Here is a 21,163-nt window from a genome sequence, read left to right as displayed (position 1 = left end):
TAATGCAGCTGGAGAAAAGAGATGGCAACCAAGAAACTAACTGCACATGCTCTTTCATGCCTACTGGCTGAGTATAACAATTCTGTCAATGTAAGTAGTGACCCATTATGGCTTCAAACTACTCTATCAAAGCTTGGATTTGCATAAGACACACCCACTACTTTGGTTGCGACAATCAGATTTACATCAAATACTTGCAACCTTGTGGATTGCCATAATACAGCAAAGTTAGAGAGATCCACATCCACTAAATACAGCAATTTATCTTAGACAATGTCCTTGACTTGCAATATTGTTGCATGGGAGATCAGATTACCACCATCTTTACTCGACCCTTAACTATGACAAAATATATACATCTTAGATCTTTATTAGGGTGAGGGAAGTTTGCATTGAGAGGAGATAACATATACTTTCTTGTTTTCTTCCTTAACCACTTAATTGTAAGGAAGGATCTTACTATAAATAATACATCATGTAAATACCAAATATATGTTTGCCTAACTTGGATCACTCTCCCAGTTAGGAGTACAATGACACGGGTTACTTCTGTCTCATTTTCATTTGTTTACATGAGGCCAAAAGCAAGGTTCTGGACTTAAAATTGTTGTCACTCAAATATTGGAGACATTTGTTGCTTATCAAAATGAACCCTATACCTGTACCATGTGGAGATTGCAACAAAAGGAAGCTCTATGAATGTGGAACTTGATCCATAGAACAACCCCCAAATTTTAAAGGATGGCTCCGTTGATTTATTTTTTATGCACCTCAAACACAGAATAAAATACCAAGAATCTTATCCTCTCTTAAACAAAATCTCTTCAAGTGCTAAACTTCGTGATCAAACAAGGTGACTCCAAGGTTCCTATAGTCAAGTCTTGACTTTATATGTGGATAGACTCAATGCATAGATGTGATTGTTGGTAATCCAAGGGGACTTACGTTTATGAACTATAACTGGAACATGAACATTGGATGTATCAATCATGTGATGCTTCTTCTCCTAAACTAATTCAAACCCAAATGAAAAAAGCACAAAAGGGGAAAGGGTTTAGAGAATCTATGCTAACTCCTAATTCATAAGGACAATGGCAATAATGAATGATGCTTTGATAGACAAATCCTTCATGAAACTACTTTCACTTAACCAGAGATAGCTCACAATGCCATAGAAAGAGTGCAATCTCCTAAGGTAGTGAAAGATCTTCGTATTGTAAACAATCCATTCAAATACCCAATATTGGCGCAATCCAAATGAAGTATTCACAATCGAACTTAGTCAAAATAATGATTAGGTTCAGGCTAACCATGCAAAACAACTTGCAATCAATAAGGTGTAAATGGTATGAACTGAAGGATTCATCAACTATCATCACACTTTTCCATCATAATCAATGAACTCTATCTAATTTGAGGATATAACAAGAAACCATGCAATATGCAGAAGAAACGCCACTATCCACAATAAATTCAATGGAAGCATGTTTATAACATGCTTGGTAACAATTTATGTCTTCTCCTCCTACTCTACTCTAACTCTATCTTACTATTATTAACTTTTGCTGCTAACTATTAACCTTTACAAATGAGGAGATTGGGCCTTATATAGAGCTCTCTTTACAATTCAAAGGCTCAAATTGATTCTCAAATCAATGGCCAAGATTTTACAATAAAACCCTAATTAGGGTTTGTTACAACAAACTTCTTCTTGACCAATAAGAAAATTACAATAAATAGGACACGTCCTTCTTTGAATGCTGACCAATGAGTGATGAGGTTAGGTATATTGAGATTTGTGCCTCCACATGTGGTAGTTATCCTCTTCGTTGGATGAGTCAACTTCAAGACATTGAATCTAGACACTTTGAATTGGAATGATGTGATTAGGTTGAAGATGACTAGGCGCCAACTCAACTACTTGCACACCTTGTAACTCATCACAAGTGTTTGTGGTTGAGCAATATCCCTTGATACTCAACATTTCAAATTGCTCCTTGATGAATGTGATGATGGTGAGAGATATTCCAAAATTGTATCATTTCATCTGATTTGATCACTTTTACTTATCCATCTTCATACTTGGGAATTCACCTTATGATGTGTCTCACCTTTCAACCTTGGAATCCTTTACCTTGACTGCTCTTGACCTTGATCCTTGTACTAGTGTAAGGATATCTCCATGGTGTACTTAGCCTTAAATCTTGGATTTCTAGAGGAAATTCGAAGATAGATTTCTCTCCCTGCTATCTGTGAAGATAGATTTCTTTGACATGATGTCGCATCTTGCATGTCTCATCCTTCATGCTTGTGAATCTAGACCCCTTCACCACCTTGTTGACTATTGCATCCGAGCATGAGCTGTACCTCTTCACTAGCTATGTTGATATCTTTCCTTGAACCTTTCGACCCTTCAAGCTGTTGGGATGTCTCACTCAATCACTCATTTGCATTGCTTGCACTGCCCCTTGCATCAGACCTGAAAAGATAAAGAAAACACCTTAATCAAAATTTGTGAGAAGGAACCCCAAGTTAATGTCATGCAAGATCATTCACAAAATTTACCTCATGAAACCCCTCAAAAATCTGGAAATGGTCAGTTAGAACTTCTGGAAATGCACTTTGAAAATGTATGATTCTGCATTTCATTTATCCCTCTTAAGTCTGATTTTCTTTCCCACCAGCTGGAATTCATCTGATTTCAGCCCTGCAATCCGCACTCTAGGGTTTGGAATGATGTTTCTCAGGGCTGTAGGTCGGATTTCAACTCAGTGAATCATGCTTTCAGTTCTGCCAATGCACAAAAATTCTATCTTATTGAGGTTTGAATTCACCTCAATGCTGTTTGGTGTATTGGAATTGGATGATATTGCCCTTGATGGCTGATCAAATTCGTTCATAATGATTGAATTCTGCCTCTAATTCTTGATGGAATCCACCCTAATGCTGCTGATCAAACTCCTATCTCTGCTCTGATTTTGTCTTACTCTTGAAGGGATTAAATTAGATTGATGAGCAAATATAGGTATTTGCATTAAGGTCGCGACCTTTGGTGATTTGTTTCCTAAGGCAGGCTGACTTTTCACTTGCATTTTCAAATTTAAGTTTGAAATTAAAATGTTTCAATCTTCCAAAGGAGCCGACTTGTGTGTGAGGTTGCATTAGAGAATTTCACCAAGTGCCAAATAATATTATCATGCCACCCAAGGTCGTGGATTTCTGCTTGTCGTGGATTCCTCAAGGACATGGAATGCCCACTTGTTGGTCATGGAGTTTAAAAAGACAAGGATAAAATTGCTGCATTGTTAGAATTTCATGGATTTTAATACCTCAAGGACAGATTTCGCTCATCACCAAAAAGGTCAAGGAAAAAAGTAATGTCCCCAAAAGAGAGTTTATGGCCAGTTAATGATAATGACCAAATGAAATTGTCTCCAAAATGCTCTGAATATTAAATCTGATATAAGTTAATTGAATACAGTCTGAAAAGATATATCTTTTACATAAACCGAAGTATTCAAATATAATGATCCTCTAGAATGACGCTGTGCTGTGATTAATCTCTAATTATAAATAACTCACCTAAGCTGCATTGGCCGCAATTATAATAGGATTATGGAACAGTTTGATGATGTTCTAATTCTGTGTGTCTTCTGAATAACTATGTGTTGTGCTCGCACACACACCCCGCCAGTTGACAGAGGGCCCCCCCCTAATTTTTGTCTGCCTGTGCGGGAGAAATGGATGCTTCTGCAAATACCTTTCATACCTCAAAGCCAAATCACCCGCGTTTGCTATGTTTAAAAAATCAAATCGTCCATAGTCTTCAAGTTCGCGAAACTCCAGAAGTTGAAAACTACCAAAATATGCCATTTGACCGAAAATCATTCAAGGCTTTCCCAAAACTCACCCAAGTGCCGAAACTCGCACTTTTTTGGTGAAAAGGCAGTAAAATTTGAAAATTAACAAAGTGACTAAAAGGTCCGAAATTGGCAAAGTTGTCAAAAGGTGCAAAATTTTCAAAAGACTTAAAAGGTCCAAAGTTGGCAAAATGCCCCAAAGGGCCAAAATTCGGACCTTTAAGTGAAAATGTGAGAAAAAATGAAAAATTGGAAAAAGGCCTAAAAGGTCCGAAATTGGCAAAAGGCCTAAAATGTCCGAAATTGGCAAAACACTTAAAAGGTCCGAAATTGGCAAAAGGCCTAAAAGGTCCGAAATTGACAAAACACTTAAAAGGTCCGAAATTGGCAAAAGTGCCCAAAATCCCGAAATTCACCATAAAGGGGTGAAAATGTCAAAGTTTTTAAAGTTTGCAAAAGTGCCCAAAATCCCGAAATTCGCCATAAAGGGGCGAAAATGTTAAAATTTTAAAAACCTTGCAATTACTCTCAAACCCCCTGAAAATGTGAAAATAAAATAGTAAGGCGTTAACTTAAAGTTTGCGGAAGTGCCATTTAACGTCAAAGTATGAACTTTTTTTTAAAACTTTTCGAACGCCCCTCTTGCCCGAAATTGCCAGGAACAACTAAATTTGCGGAAGGAGTAAAAGCGTTAAAACTTGGGAAATTTTCAAATGACCCTCCAGGCGTTAAATTTTAATGTTTGATTAATTAAGTTACTTTTAATTTTTCAAATTAATTTATTAAAGTGAAATTGATCATTCGCAGGTCGCGGGACGTCATTAGAGAACCAGGAGAAAGACTTGAAAGGCAAATCGAAGAAGGATCGCAATCAAGGCCAGGCCCTAAAGACTGGAAAAGAAAGGCCCTAAAGACTGGAAAAGAAAAAAGATGTCGGAACATGTTGCAAGAGTGCAAGAGCAACCAAACATTGGGAACCGTGCCGCTAAACAAAGATGAAGTCCACCACCGGGACCAAAGACCAAAGAACACTCTGAATGCTGCAAGTTTATGCCTTCTCGAGAAAAAGCACACAGTTGGATTTAATTCCAGGAATTCAATTTCTATAAAAGCTGAAATTGTTTTATTGTAAAACTGCTTGTAGGCCCCACTCAGATATTTTGAAAGAAAGGGGAAACAAGTCGGTCGTGGACAGTTATGTCCAACTACCGGATAGACTCAAATTGAAGCCAAATAGTGGCAGGTAGTTGAAATTGTGGTTGAATGGATGAGTGAGAATTTAATGGGCATGGGTTAAGGCTGCTAGTTTCTGGAAGGTAGATCAGGACCCTTGGATGCAGTCGATCCTATCCTTCGATTCAATATTGTAAATTCTATAAAAGGTAGAGGCCTTTCTTTTGTAAAGGGTTAGATGGTTAGAGATTTTTGTTAGATAGTCAGACAGTTGGTTAGAATTTTGTAGTTAGATTTTAGAAGGTAGAATAGGTTAGATCTTAGCAGTAGCAAAGAGATGTTGCAGAAATTATTGTAATAGGCAGCTGAAATCAATATATAAACACTAATTTGGTGTTTATTGTCTTGTTTTCATCCTATTTGCATGGTTTCTTTTAGCATTTTAGATAGATCTTTCTGTTTTGGGTGTGCAGGTATTTGATAGATTCAGGCTCATACCATTGAGGATATACTGATTGTGTATCCTCTTGTATGGTTAACCTGAGCCTTTAATTGTGCTTAGTTCAATTGCAGGTGTCTGTCTAGGCTACACCAGAATTGGGTGCTTAGCCATGTTCCTGCAGTCTGAAAAATCTTCCAAGTCCCCTTGAAGATTGCACCGTTCCTGCAAGGTTGTGAGCTATTCTGGCTGAGCAGGAATTGGTTATGTTGAATCTGTCTACCCGCATACCCGTGTTGTTAGTTTTAGATATCCTATCCCTTCCCTTTTGATTTTATTTCATAGTCTAAGAATCGCAATAGACTAGCTTGTTGCAAATCGTAAGTCCCCTTGTGCTCCCAGCAAATCACATCGACCACTGAGTAATCCCGGAGTCAAGACCTGACAATCGAAACCTTGAGGTCGTCCACTTTGAACAAACATGAGAAATAGCATTAGGGATTTCCTTATCTCAAGAGAGGATAGGATACTCAGCGAGTACATTCTATTATGCGTTGGCCGTATGGAGTTTGCAGCAATGCGACTTGAGATACGTCAACAGAATTGGCACTAGAAGGAGGGCAGTATGATGAATGTCTAAACAGCTAAATCCGCATCATATCAGTCTATATTTGTAAAGAGTAACCTTTTGGTTTTTTTTAACCTCCTCCACGCGCAACAGAATTGGTGCTAGAACGAGGGCCGGTATGATGAAATGTGTAGACAGCTAATTCAAGATCATATCAATCCATATTTGTGACGAGTAACCTTATAGCTTTTTTAACCTTCTCCTCGCACAATAGAATTGGCACTGGGAGGGCCTTTGTCAGGATCCCGGCAGCAAGTTGAGTTTATTGAGACCTTTTAAATGCTATACTTGGGATATGCAAGATCCCTGTTAAACCAGAAAAGCCAAAAAATCAGAAAACCTAAAAATACAAAAAAACAAAAATATTTCTGAGTCAGCCATTTCATAAAGACTATTTGCAGTCATAAATTTTTCAAATCCCGCAAGAGCTAAGTTTGCAGTTCTATCCAAGGCAGCTGTCTGAATTTGCATCTGCAGCTCACTACAGAATTCATGACACCACAACGCACGATGAACTGAATTGCTTGACATTTTTGTCAAGGGTCGAGCTTGCATTACAGGGGCAGATATTCTTTTGGGATGCCCCAAACCAAAGGCGATCATACAGCCGAATATTCCCAGTCCTTTGTCCAGCATCAATGAGTTTACATGTTTTAAGTATTTGATTGAGAACCAGTTTGGCCTCGAGGGGGAGTTATGCTTGGAGAACGTGTTGTCACCTTGGTGGTGCAGAATTCACCACACCCCACATTCAGAATTCACCTGCTCACTATGCATGGAGGCAATCAGTCAAGTTAAAGCCCAATTTGGACTGTCGGAAGAACCCGAGGAGAGCATCACCAGCAAAGTGTGGAGTGCCTACTTTGCTGCAAACAAGTATAGACAAACGCAAAATCAATGCAGCACCGCACTCCTTGAAGATGAAAGGATGGAGTTGCCAAGTGCTAAGCAAGATGAACCAATTAATCAGACCAAGGCAGCAGATGAATTTATTATCCCTGCAACTGATGAGGACAGTGTTCAGAAGCACGATCAAGTGAGCTTTGTGGATCAGCCATAGGTTGAAGAGCAATTTGCAGCAGCCTCACCAATGGACGATGCAGTCCAAGAGTCCGTCAAGAATGTTTTTGAGGGTTAATTAATCAAACAGTCCCTGCTGTTTGAGGACATACTGATAAAAGTGCATAAGGCTGCATTGTTCACACAATATGAAGATGCACCAGTAGATGATGCACCCCTCTTTCCTGAGTTCGAGTTCGGTTTTGAGATCAACAGTCAGCCTACACCACCCAATGAAAAATCTGATGCTGATTTGCACACTCTGGACGCTATCGAGATGCTGCACCACCAATGGCGACCTCCTAATACAGCTACTAAAGCCTTCCTGCCGCACAACCCACCGTAGAATACTCTGCATGACTCAGAAACTTGCCAAGTTGTTTCTTTCCCTCCTGCTGTTAATTCTGAAAAAATTTCCGTTTAATTTTGAATATTCTCAAAAAACAACCTGTAAATGGATTAACCACGGACCTAATGAACTTCCCCAACTAATAATTTTGCCCAGTGTTCTAGTTAAATTCGAGAGTGACCAACTGAAATTTTTCTTTTCAGAATATAAAGACAAACAAGCCAAACTGAGAACTGTTCCCACTGCCCTGTTATTGTTGCACATACTGAAAAATCATCCTGGGTCGGGAACGCATGCATATAGTCCACCTTTTGTACAATCGGTCTCTTCTTGTACATAGTTTAGGTTTTTGTTTGTTTTCTGTTTTAGTTTAGTTTCCCTGTTTTCTGCTTTTCCGTAGTGTAAATGTCCTTTCGGAAGAGGTTGTCTCCCCGTCAATTTTTGAAGGGGTTTATTTACTTTTCCTAGCACTGGTGTACAAAGTCGGAAAAAAATTCCGGCTCATTTCTTGGATGCCGACTTTGGTAGAGCACCTAATTGACGGTTGCCCCCGTAGTCAATCTAAAAATTTAGTTGCTTACTACGTCTTGTCGCCAACATTGTGATCGCTGCACTTTTAAATGCTTAAAACGCTAAGTCTATTGTTTTATCAAAGGGAGGTCACTACAAGTGAAAAAATATGTAGCTCTGCTTCAGCGACCACTGTAACGCTCAATCCCACGTAGGCTTCACTGCTTACCAGCCAAGGTGAAAAAGTGAAAAGTAAAGGAAAAATCAAAAGAAAGAAATTGAAAAGCAAAGAAATATTAAACTACTTGGCTCTGGGAGTACAGACACCTCTGTCGGTATTCAAAAGAGAATTTATTGAAAAAAGAACAATCTCTATGAGCTTACAGGAGGTAACTTCGTCGGGGCTATAGACGCTTGCTGGCAGCGGGGCTCTATCCAGGTTGCTTTTGGAGTTAGAGTCGCTCTATGTAACTTGCATTCACTAAACAATGATATTTCAACCTTCTTTAAGCCAGAATGAATTTCACTGCACACACTTGATTTCTCAGGGTTGGTGACTTGATTCAGTTTGCACCTCATTTTTACTTTGAATCTGTCTTTTGTCATTTGGGTTGTTTTTGTGGGGTATATATCGAAGATTCTGGGGTTCGATCCGGATGGTCATCCTTGAAATGTTCAGGAACATTTCCCAACCGAGTCACCATTTGTTGTGCTCGCACACACACCCTGTCAGTTGACAGGGGACCCCCCCATAATTTTTGTCTACCTGTGCGGGAGAAATGGATTCTTCTACAAATACCTTTCATATCTCAAAGCCAAATCACCCGAGTTTGGTATGGTTAAAAAATCAAATCGTCCATAGTCTTCAAGTTTGCGAAACTCCAAAAGTTGAAAACTAGCAAAATACGCCATTTGCCCGAAAATCATTCAAGGCTTTCCCAAAACTCACCCAAGTGTCGAAACTCGCACTTTTTTGGTGAAAACGCAATAAAATTTGAAAATTAACAAAGTGACTAAAAGGTCCGAAATTGGCAAAGTTGTCAAAAGGTCTGAAATTTTCAAAAGACTTAAAAGGTACAAAGTTGGCAAAATGCCCCAAAGGGCCGAAATTCGGACCTTTAAGTGAAAATGTGAGAAAAAATGAAAAATTGGCAAAAGGCCTAAAAGGTCTAAAATTGGCAAAAGGCCTAAACGGACCGAAATTGACAAAAGGCCTAAAAGGTCCGAAATTGGCAAAATACCTAAAAGGTCCGAAATTGGCAAAAGGCCTAAAAGTTCCGAAATTGGCAAAACACTTAAAACATCCGAAATTGGCAAAAGTGCCCAAAATCCCGAAATTCACCATAAAGGGGTGAAAATGTCAAAGTTTTTAAGATTTGCAAAAGTGCCCAAAATCCAGAAATTTGCCATAAAGGGGCGAAAATGTTAAAGTTTTAAAAACCTCGCAATTACTCTCAAACCCCCCGAAAATGTGAAAATAAAATAGTAAGGCGTTAACTTAAAGTTTGCAGAAGTGCCATTTAGGCCAAATTTCGAAAATGTCCAAGTATGAACTTTTTTTTAAAACTTTTCGAACGCACCTCTTGCCCGAAATTGCCAGGAACAACTAAATTCGTAGGAGTAAAAGACTTAAAACTTGGGAAATTTTCAAATGACCCTCCAGGCGTTAAATTTTAATGTTTGATTAATTAAATTACTTTTAATTTTTCAAATTAATTTATTAAAGTGAAATTGATTGTTCGTAGGTCGCGGGACGTCATTAGAGAACCAGGAGAAAGACCTGAAACACAAATTGACGAAGGATCACAATAAAGGCCAGGCACTGAAGATTGGAAAAGAAAGAAAATGTGGGAACGCGCTGCAGGAGCGCGAGATCAACCAAACATTGGGAACCGTGCCACTGAACAAAGATGAAGTCCACCACCGAGACCAAAGACCAAAGAACACTCTGAATGCTACAAGTTTATGCCTTCTCGAGAAAAAGCACACAGCTGGATTTAATTCCAGGAATTCAATTTCTATAAAAGCTGAAATTGTTTTATTGTAAAACTGCTTGTAGGCCCCACTCAAATATTTTGAAAGAAAGGGGAAACAAGTCAGTTATGGACAGTTATGTCCAACTACCGGATAGACTCAAATTGAAGCCAAATAGTGGCAAGTTGTTGAAATTGTGGTTGAATGGATGAGTGAGAATTTAATGGGCATGGGTTAAGGCTGCTAACTTCTGGAAGGCAGATCAGGACCCTTGGATGCAGTCCATCCTAGCCTTCGATTCAATATTGTAAATTCTATAAAAGGCAGAGGCCTTTCTTTTGTAAAGGGTTAGATGGTTAGAGATTTTTGTTAGATAGTCAGACAGTTGGTTAGAATTTTGTAGTTAGATTTTAGAAGGTAGAATAGGTTAGATCTTAGCAGTAGCACAGAGATGCTGCAAAAATTGTTGTAATAGGCAGCTGAAATCAATATATAAACATTGATTTGGTGTTTATTGTCTTGTTTTCATCCTGTTTGCATGGTTTCTTTTAGCATTTTAGATAGATCTTTCTGTTTTGGGTGTGCAGGTATTTGATAGATTCAGGCTCATACCATTGAGGATACACTGATTGTGTATCCTCTTGTATGGTTAACCTGAGCCTTTAATTGTGCTTAGTTCAATTGCAGGTGTTTGTCTAGGTTACGCCAGAATTGGGTGCTTAGCCATGTTGCTGCAGTCTGAAAATCTTCCAAGTCCCCTTGAAGATTGCACCGTTCCTACAAGGTTGTGAGCTAATCTGGTTGAGCAGGAATTGGTTATGTTGAATCTGTCTACCCGCATACCCGTGTTGTTAGTTTTAGATCTCCTATCCCTTCCCTTTTGATTTTATTTCGCAGTCTGAGAATCGCAACAGACTAGCTTGTTGCAAATCGTAAGTCCCCTTGTGCTCCCAGCAAATCACATCGACCACTGAGTAATCCCGTAGAGAAGACCTGACAATCGAAACCTTGAGGTCGTCCCCTTTGATCAAACGTGAGAAACTGCATTAAGGATTTCCTTATCTCAAGAGAGGATAGGATACTCAGCAAGTACATTCTATTCTGCATTGGCCGTATGGAGTTTGCAGCAATGCGACTTTAGACATGTCAACAGAATTGGTGCTAGGAGGGTAGTATGATGAATGTCTAAACCATAGTTTTAAATCTCTTTGACTCGCCTCGGACTCACCACGGACTCGCGAGTCCTTTGGCGAGACGAGTCAACTCGCCTAGGACTCGCGTGGCGAGTCCAGGCGAGTCCCTGCGAAAGACTCGCGAGTCTTTCGCAAAGACTCGCGCGAGTCTTTCGCTCGGACTCGCGAGTCTTTCACAGGGACTCGCGGGCCCAGAAAAACGCGCCCGTGAGGGTTAAAACCACGTTTTATTTTTATTTTTTGACTTCAATTTGGGTTTTTTTTGGCTGGAGCAGGTTAGAAGGGTTTGGCGGAGTAGAGGGAAGAAGGAAAAATCAGCAAGAGAGATCTAGGTAAGGATTTTTCTCTTTCTTTTTTTTTTTCATTTGAATCATTTCATTGTTTTGAAACTGAAAAAAATCTTGAAAAACAAGGGGATATGCTGCCAAATTTTTTTCTATTTTCTTTCCTAAGTTATTTCCTCTTTTTTTTTTCTTGTTTTTGAATGCTATTTTTCCCAAATGATTCATTGTCATTTTTTTTGTTGATTTTCCATAAAACCCTGCTGATTTTTTTTTTTCATGTTAAATTACCAATGGCAAGTTCAACTCCAAGGGCAACCCCAAGGTCAGGAAGACAAAGAGATAAAGCTTGGAAATATGGGATTGCAGGAAGCAAAAAGGGGGAGGTCACTTGCACCGAATGCACAAGATGGATGACTGGTGGAATCAATAGATTAAAATACCACCTTGCACAAATACCTGGATATGGTGTGGAGGCATGCCCCAAATCAACTCCTGAAATTATTAGAGAGATGAAGGCCATTCTTGCTGAGAATGATATGCATAAGGAAGAAAGGCAAAAAACAAGAGAAGCCATAGCAGCTGCAATGAATCCCACATTGTCCACTTCGGGTCCCATTGGTCATAGTCGGGGTCGTCAGTCACTTTCATCTTTTGGTGACAATGAGGGTGAGGCTAGTGGCACTCCTGTTAGATCAGACCCTAATTTTTTTGTACCACGCAATGTTCCAGGTGCACAACCTTCACTTGAAGGTACAGGATGGAATAAAGAGAAGCATGAACAAGCACGGATAGCAGCTTCAAACTTTTGGTTTTAAAATAATCTATCTTTCAATGCAGCAAACAATGTGTATTGGGAAAGTTTTGTTAATGCATGTACAGTGGCGGGTAAGGGGTTTAAGGCCCCAACAGGTCATGACTTCAGTGGGCCATTGCTAGAGAAAGCTGTGAAAAATACAGAAGGTGTGGTTGATGATCAGAAAAGGTATTGGAAGAGAAAAGGATGCAGCATTTTATCTGATGGATGGACAGATGGACGGAATAGGACTCTTCTCAACTTCTTGGTGGCTTCAAATGGTGCAATGGTATTCATAAAGTCTGTTGATGCCTCAAATGAAATAAAAAATGCAGAGACTTTGTGTAATCTGTTGGATGGTGTGGTTCGGGAAGTTGGAGTTGAGAATGTTGTCCAAATTATCACGGACAACGCAGCTGCATATGTATCTGCAGGTAGAATGCTTATGCAGAGGCATCCTTCGATTACATGGAGTCCTTGTGCTGCACATTGCTTGGACTTGGTGCTAGAGGACATTGGGAAGATTGGATGGGTGAAGAAGGTGGTTGAAGATGCAAAAAGTGTCACCAAATTCATCTACAACCATACTTGGGTGCTTGCTGTGATGAGAAAACACACAAATGGCAAGGACCTTGTGCGACCTGGAGTGACACGATTTGCTAGCCACTTCATCACTTTGCAGAGCATTCTTAGTGCCATTCCTCATCTTAAGCAGATGTTTGTGTCAGATGCTTGGTTGGGGTCTGCATACTCCAAAAGACCTGAAATAGAGAAGATTGTGACCATTGTTTTTGATGAAGGGTTCAATAAAAGTGGAGAGGAGTTGACTGCGGTAAGTAACAAACACAAAAGTAAAGTTTATACAATCTTGTCTATTTGCTGATTTTATTTTTTAGGGGTTGATTTTGTACTAATTTAAAATTTGTTTTAATTTTTTTAGGTGACAGAACCTTTGGTGAGGGTTCTTCGTATGGTGGATGGAGAGGGCATGCCAATGGGTTTCATTTATGAGGCCATGGATAGGGCCAAAGAGGCCATTTCACATTACTATCGTGGAAATGCAAGAAAATGTGAAATCTTTTGGCGCATCATTGATCGTAGGTGGACAAACCAACTCCACCAACCGATACATGCCTTCGCCTACTTTTTGAACCCGAAATTCTACTTCTCTGATTCATTTAGGGCTAATGAGGAGGTCATGGCAGGTGTTATTACATGCATTGATAAGATGACACCTGATCCTGAGTTGAGAGACAAGGTTCTTGATGAGTTGGAGGTGAGATTTGACATTTGCAATTGCTCTATCTTTATTTATGAATTCGGAAATGTTCATTATTGAATTTGAGTTTGACACTTTGACTATCTAGTATCTATTTCTGAATTTGGAAATGTTCATTCCATTGTTCAAGATCTACAAAAGTGCAGAGGGGAGACTCTTCTCATCACAACTAGCAATTGATAGGAGAGGAAAACAACAACCAGGTAAAACATTTAGTAACTTAGTTCAATAGTGCAAGAAAAAACCTACAAACTTGATTGTTACATTTTTTTCTCAATTCTAATATTTCTAATTTTTTTTGTAGATTTATGGTGGGAGAATTATGGTGCCGGCACGCCTAATCTTCAAAAGATAGCTATCCGTGTTTTGTCTCAGCCATGCAGTGCTTCTGGGTGTGAACGAAATTGGAGTGTCTTTGAAAGCATTCACACAAAGAAGAGAAATAGATTGTCACAAAAGCGGCTCAATGATCTAGTATTTGTTCGGTACAACCTTCGCCTTCGAGTTAGACAGGTGGAGGGTGTTTCACATGAGGCCATTGACTTGGATGAAATTGATCCATATGGTGATTGGACCATGAATGAACAAAATGATGGTGATGATGTCCTCCTTACCGAAGAAGAAATTGCAGAAATAGAGAGAGGAGCAGCACAAGATGCAGAAGGAGCAAGATTGGATGAAGATGAGGATGATGATGAGGACTATGACTTTGAAGAAGAATCATCTCACCATTTAGATACCACAACACCCACTGCTACTACTTCTAGCTCAAGGCCTGAAAAATTGAGCTATATTAGGAAAAATACAAAGAGGAAGATGTAGTCTTCTCTTTGGTTTGTTCATTCACATTGCTGTTTTTCACATTTGCAGTTGGACTTGGACATATCATTATATGTAATTTTGTGAACATTTATATACTTATGCTGCCATTATAGTATTATACATTTTAGAGTTGAAACTTGAAACTTGAATATGCTGCCATGAATGATGAAATTTCAAATATTGCGTGTTTGTACTTTGTAGATCATATGACATGTGTAATGTTTCAATTATGGCACTTATGTTCTCTAAATGCATTAATTTCTTTATGTTTTTTTGTAAAACTACGGTTTTTTTTTTTTTGCCGAGTCTTTCGCGAGTCTTTCACGAGTCCGAGTCCGAGTCCAAAATTTTGGTTTGCCGAGTCCGAGGCGAGTCCGAGATTTTCAACTATAGTCTAAACAGCTAAATCCGCATCATATCAGTCTATATTTGTAAAGAGTAACCTTTTGGTTTTTTTTAACCTCCTCCGCGCGCAATAGAATTGGTGCTAGAACGAGGGCCGGTATGATGAAATGTGTAGACAGCTAATTCAAGATCATATCAATCCATATTTGTGAGGAGTAACCTTATAGCTTTTCTCACCTTCTCCACGCGCAACAGAATTGGCGCTAGGAGGGCCTTTGTCTGTCGTTTTATCAAAGGGAGGTCACTGCAAGTGTAAAAATCTGAAGCTCTGCTTCAGCGACCACTGTAACACTCAATCCCACGTAGGCTTCACTGCTTACCAGCCAAGGTGAAAAAGTGAAAAGTAAAGGAAAAATCAAAAGAAAGAAATTGAAAAGCAAAGAAATATTAAACTACTTGGCTTTGGGAGTACAGACACCTCTGTCGGTATTCAAAAGAGAATTTATCGGAAACAGAGCAATCTCTATGAGTTTACAAGCGATAGCACCATCGGGGCTATAGACGCTTACTGGCAACGGGGCTCTATCCAGGTTGCGTTTGAGTTAGAGTCGCTCTATGTAACTTGCAGTCACTAAACAATGATATTTAGACCTTCTTTAAGCCAGAATGAATTTCACTGCACACACTTGATTTCTCAGGGTTGGTGACTTGATTCAGTTTCCGACCTCATTTTTACTTTGAATGGGTTCTGGTACATCACCAGAATAGGTTTGAGGCAACCGGTAACAAGAAACTGTCATGGAAACCGGTAGAGATATCGTGCTGGAAAATGATCCAAATGCGATGCAGTCTGAAAGCAAGAAAGATGATGAAGTCTTCAAGTAGAATCCAGCTCCACTGGATCCGATGAGCCAAAACCAGGAGACACAGAAAGGAAAACTGAAACTGCAAACAGAAAACAAAACAGAAAGGAAAATGTTTTTGGTTGATGCAAGATTGTTGTGAACCGGGGATGCTCCTGCATCACCTTTCCATATGTCTCGACATGCAACTTGCTCTGCCTAAACGCATTCTTGGAATCTTAGGCTGATGGAACATATTTCTTGAAAAGGAGGAATAGGTGGATTATTCATCCGAAAGTCAACATCCTCACAGCGACTATCTACCCTTCCGATTTGCTCTAACCAGACCAATTTATTGGTCTCAACGTCCCTTATAGCTGCATGCAACCTAATGGCGAACTCTATATCATCCTTGGAATATGGAGTTCCATCATCCTTCATCCGGTCCTTCCAACATAATTTCATCTCGCTCCACTCCATCTCTGGCTGCTAATCATTGATCAAAGTTCGCAAAATTCTTTTACAGAATGTCCCAACATCGAGCACGGTTACTTCATATTCATTCCATCCTCTGCTGATGAAAATTACGATGTCGCCTTTCATACCTAAAATTCCATACCCATTTTCAAAGGTATCGACATCAAAAGGCCCAAGGATCTGCTGCACTATGGGAATCTGTGAGTGGGTAAAAAATAATGCCCTAATGATGGGGAGTGGTGTATCAACTGTGTTTTGAAATTCTCACACTTGGTCCCTAATGATCTATAGTCTCTGGTAGACTTGTTTTACATAGAATCTCATGCCAGACACTTCCTCAAGTACTGGATATCCCATCCGTGTTATGTCTTTAATCCATTCCCGGGTTACCTTGGTTGTATCTCGGACACTCAAATTCTACAATTGTTTTTTGTGTTAATGCCAACGGGGGAACATAGGTCTCGGTAGCATGCTGCAGCCGCTTGAGCAAATGATCCATATAGCCTTCGGCTTGCTCAGCACGAGCTTTATACATTTCTCGTTCAATAGTCATTCTTCCCAGCAAGCCCAATATGTTCTACACAAAGTCCTTGAACTCTTCTACTTGTCCTTTTGTCGCCTTTCCCAATGGGATCGACATAACACTATAGTCGGCCAGTGTAACCTCCTCGATGGGTTTGCCTTCGGGCGGAGCAGCAATATGTATTGTTTGGTATTTTTCGAGCTTCTTTGGGAATCCTGGAATATGTCCTCGATTTCTTCTTCCCTTTAGCCTGAGACTCTCCTATTTGAGAGAATAGGTCTTCCAGGTTTATTGGTGTCCTCACAATAGCTTTCCTCGGGGCTCGGGCCAATAACCATTCATGACAGATAGTTTGCCCTGAAGTGACTACTAAATTCCTACTTTGCTCTCTTGACACCTCAGAAGATTCATTATATACTCGTGGTTGATCAACCATGGAGAAAGGCTGATTTGGCATTGTATCCTGATCTTTACTCAGTTGAATTTTCACCAACTTCACTAAGCGACTGTTGAGTGACTTCCAGCACTTGTTGCTTTCCACTTGCACGGAGCTCCTCATTTTTGTTTTCTTCCTTACCCCCTTCAGCAATGTTATCATTTTTTACATCACCTTCTTCCTTTTGCTTCTCATGTGTGTCCTCTTGCCTGCTTCTTCATTTGGCACAATCTCCCCTTCCTTAATTTGATTCCGACGCCTATCTAAATTGATGATTTGCGTCTCTGCCTCCTGCACATTAGGCTCCTATGCATCAATTGCCTCAGTGACAACCAAATCAACCTCCAGGGGAGGAGTAGGTAGATGCCCAATTTCAACTACATCCTCAGCTGAGTCAGGGTCTTTTGATGAGGTGGCAACAGTCGGCCTTCTTACTGATATCTTTTCCTGCACAAGGGCTTTAGGTAACTGGCTTGAATCTTTCCTAGACCTCTTTGATGTTCGTGTTCCCCTTGTAGCCTTTGTCTTCTTCCTCTTCTTTTCAGGCCTCACAGTTTCTTCTTCCTTTTCAACATTTGATGCTTCTTCATCTTCTGATGAGTGAGATTCAAAACCTCCCATCAGGTTGTAGGTTAACAGTATCCCATCATGGGTTAACTTTTGAATTTGTTGATCTAGCCAAGCATCTATGTATCTGCTAGGGCCATCCATTATAGCCTCCAAATCAATGATTGGATCTTGAGACTAGTTATCGATGGTGGGAGGTCTTTCACTACTTCACAGTCATGGGATTGCAAGCAATCCCCATAGTCGACTAGCTGATCTGGGACTTGAGCATACTCCAAAGTCCTAATTTACTGTACATTAAGCCTCAAGTATTCTCGTCAATGGACTTCAAAGTCATTCTTGCAGTTGGCCCAGTAATCTTCTGTAGTCATTTTATACTTATAATGCCTGCCATAAGCTTTCCTCCCCAATCCAATGGGGTCGAAGTTCTTCCTAAGGGGGCTCTCCTATAGGCAATAGGATGCTAGCTCCTCGAAGGATTGCTCGACCTGTGCAGAAGTTTTAAAATACACATCAGTGTCCCCTATGGTCATTGGGAACATGACTCCAAATATCTTCCTGTCTCTGAGGATTTGGCCGACTGGATGTGCCTGCCGGGCAACTTCCAAGAGAATCATCCTTTCCGTAGGGTAGCGTGGGAGTCTGAAGGGAGAACCTTCAAAACCCAAGATCCTTTGTACGAGAAACGAGGGAATTGGATATACCATGCTCCATATTTCCATATTAGCATGGTGGCCTATTTAGACAGTCGGCTATGCAATCCTTCCTGCATCATCCAGACCATGCACATGGTGAATGCCTCATTCACGCACTCGTATTGGCCTACTGTGTAGGCAATGTTTTTCTCCCTTTGTTTTATGTTGTAGTAGTTTAGCTGAGGATAACAATCATATACTTTCACCTAGCCTGGCCCATTTCCAATTTCTCTTGTGCAAATCAACCCTAGAAGCCTCTAGTGTCTGGCAAACATGTACACTAAATAGGAAGACATTGTGAAGTGCTTCCTTTCGGCGAGCTGGACCAGTTGGGTATGCATGTTATCACTTGTGATTTGGGCCCAATCAATCTTGACTTTCCCTAGGAAGACTTCTCTGTGAAATAAAACATCCACTCCTCAAATAGTTTGGAGTGGGGGAGTCCCATGACTCGACTAAGCAGCATTATCATATCTCCTTAAACCACTCTTCATTTACTTTTCCCTTGCACTTATTAGAATCTATGTCATAAGCAGTTTGAGCTTCTTCCATCGTTACTGCAATCACATCCTCAGGAAGTGGGATGTCAAAGGCCTCTCCAATGGCCTCCGAAGTGAAGTCGGCCATCATCATTCCATTCACAACCACCACCTTGCTATCCGGCCGATAGTGTTTAGTGGCCTCCACAACAAGCTCATAATTCTAGATAGCTTGTGGGAAACCTACCGCTTGTGCAATACCACTTTCCACCATCCGTTTTGCTTTCCCAAACGCATTCAGAGCATACACCCTGTCTCTAAAATTTCGAAGATCAACATGCCCGAAATCAATGTCACCAACATTCTCTCAATTCCTCTGAACTTTTTATTCTCGTATCACCCCTTGATACGGATACTTCATCTTTTCTAACTTGCAGGAGTTGTCGATTTTGGATGTCTGGGATGTTCTTGGTGCATCAGGTACCTTAGACGATTCTACCAGTTGATGAGGCATCCACCCTGCACACCCGAATACAAATTACAAGGCAGATTTAAAAGCGTAAGTGTGGTTAGTTATGCCCAGTGACGACGTTAGTAGCGAAATCATGAAGAAATCAGCAAAATGATAACAAGACAGCATGATGGTAAAAATTTGAAAAGTTGTTATAATGGCTGTCTTTGTTGCGTGGCTGGCAATTTGAATTTTGGTGTGGTTCAAATTTGAACTTTTGTTGGCTCGGATGTACCTTATAATTTGAGTGTTGCTTCCTGAGGTATTTTTAAGTTTTAACTTCGCTCATCAACCATAGGGGAATTTTTGATATTTTGAAGGAGTTTGAAAGAGTTTGATGTTTCTATTTTTAGCCAATAATCCCCGAAGTTTTCTCAATTTTAAATTTTCAGATTGTGGGCACGGCTTTGGTAGCGAATGATTCTAAAATTGGATTTTAAAGTTTGTATCGTTTACACAGCATAAAAACCCTAGCTAAAACATGGCCATTTATCATTTTATATGAAAATTTTAAAACTTAGGAGTGATTAGGCATACCTAGCAACAGTTGCGAGCTCGCTTGCTGCTAATGTTGGATGAACCTCAACATTTTTTAAACAAAATATGAATACCGTGAAAATTCTACACTTCTGCTACTTAATGCCTACCCTGAGAACAACTCGGGTTTTCTAACAAGAAATGTGAGGCGATTTTAAGGTTTAAATGGCACCCTTTTCTAAGTTCTTGTTTCTCTTTGAAAACTTGACTCTATCAAGAATGATGTGAAAATACATAAATTGCAGGGTTTATAAATTTGCTAGAAACCCCAAAATATTCTCACGCCGTACCTCCTTTTACAAAACTCGACCATTTGGAGAGATACGAAAAACACTCTACTTGATACCTAAGGCCAAAACTGAGCTTCATGAAGTGATTTGCAAAGAAGGAACATACAAGGGAAGGCTCGCGTTTTTACCACAAACCCCGAAATATCCCTTTGTTTGCTTTCATGCCCTAAGACTCGACAACTTGTAGAGAAATGCAAGAATCACAATTGCCAAACTTAGCAAACCTTTTAAACACCCCGACTTCCTCCTTGTGTTTCGCCTTTTATATCTTCCGCCCTGTGGTTTGGAAGAAATTCGATCATTTTGAAGGAAATCCGAACTTCTCTCACTTCTTGCAAAACTCCTAAAAATGCCGAATTTCCTTTTTGATTTGGTATTTACAATTAACCAAGGGGAAACTTGGACCCTTTAAACCAAATGTGAACTTTCTTTATCCATTGCGAAACTAATAAAAAAGTCGAGTTTTGCCTCTTTTTGCCCTTTCCTTGAGAGAATTCGGGTTTTAAAGTGAATTGTACGATTTTGCTTTAAGGCGGTGTCTCTTTTCAAAAATCGCAAAAGAGTCGAGTTTCTTTTTTATTTGATTTTTCGCTTTTGAGAGAGTTTAGCGTTTTAAAGCGAATTGCAAGAATTTTTAAAACGCCCACGTCAAACTCAAGTTTTCTAGGCAACATGTGCGATTTTGAGTTTAAACGTCTCCTTTTTGTTTGCAAAACTTGGCCTTTTGGAGAGGGATGAAAACACTTTACTCGGCACCTAAGGCTAAAACTCGGCGTTTAAGGTGAAAAAGTGAACTTTTGTTTCAAAATTCCCATTGGCCTCTTTAACTTGTTACTTTAACTTTTAGGGGGAAAATCGGCCTTTAAAGGAAAATTGTGTGAATCGTTTTGAAGACATTTTGTTTTTGCCTTTCATCACCTGGGGAGAAAACTCGGCATGAACAAGAAAAGTGTCAAACAACATTTTGGCATTTTGGCATTTTGTTTGAACTCATTATCCTCTTTCTCGCTCACCACTCTGCAAACTAAACAAAACTCCTACTCAAGACCTCGAAGAGGCAGGCAACAAAGGGGGACCTTGTCGACGATAGGGAGTGTG

General features: G+C 39.9%; 2 protein-coding genes across 4 annotated transcripts in view; one reads left to right on the top strand and one right to left on the bottom strand.

The window, feature by feature from the left end:
* LOC131047116 (probable acylpyruvase FAHD1, mitochondrial) overlaps positions 1-21,163 on the bottom strand; it is a 296,277-nt gene that overhangs the window by 139,999 nt on the left and 135,115 nt on the right. The gene's annotated exons all lie outside the window — the stretch shown is intronic.
* Positions 13,039-14,543, top strand: LOC131873622 (uncharacterized). Its single transcript, XM_059216552.1, has 3 exons — positions 13,039-13,538; positions 13,672-13,744; positions 13,846-14,543. Exons 1-3 carry the CDS (start codon positions 13,233-13,235, stop codon positions 14,361-14,363), a joined length of 897 nt encoding a protein of 298 aa, XP_059072535.1. The 5' UTR covers positions 13,039-13,232; the 3' UTR covers positions 14,364-14,543.

The sequence above is a fragment of the Cryptomeria japonica genome, chromosome 2, assembly GCF_030272615.1.
Source record: "Cryptomeria japonica chromosome 2, Sugi_1.0, whole genome shotgun sequence".
Lineage (NCBI taxonomy): Eukaryota > Viridiplantae > Streptophyta > Pinopsida > Cupressales > Cupressaceae > Cryptomeria > Cryptomeria japonica.
This window is presented reverse-complemented; position numbering and strand designations above follow the sequence as displayed.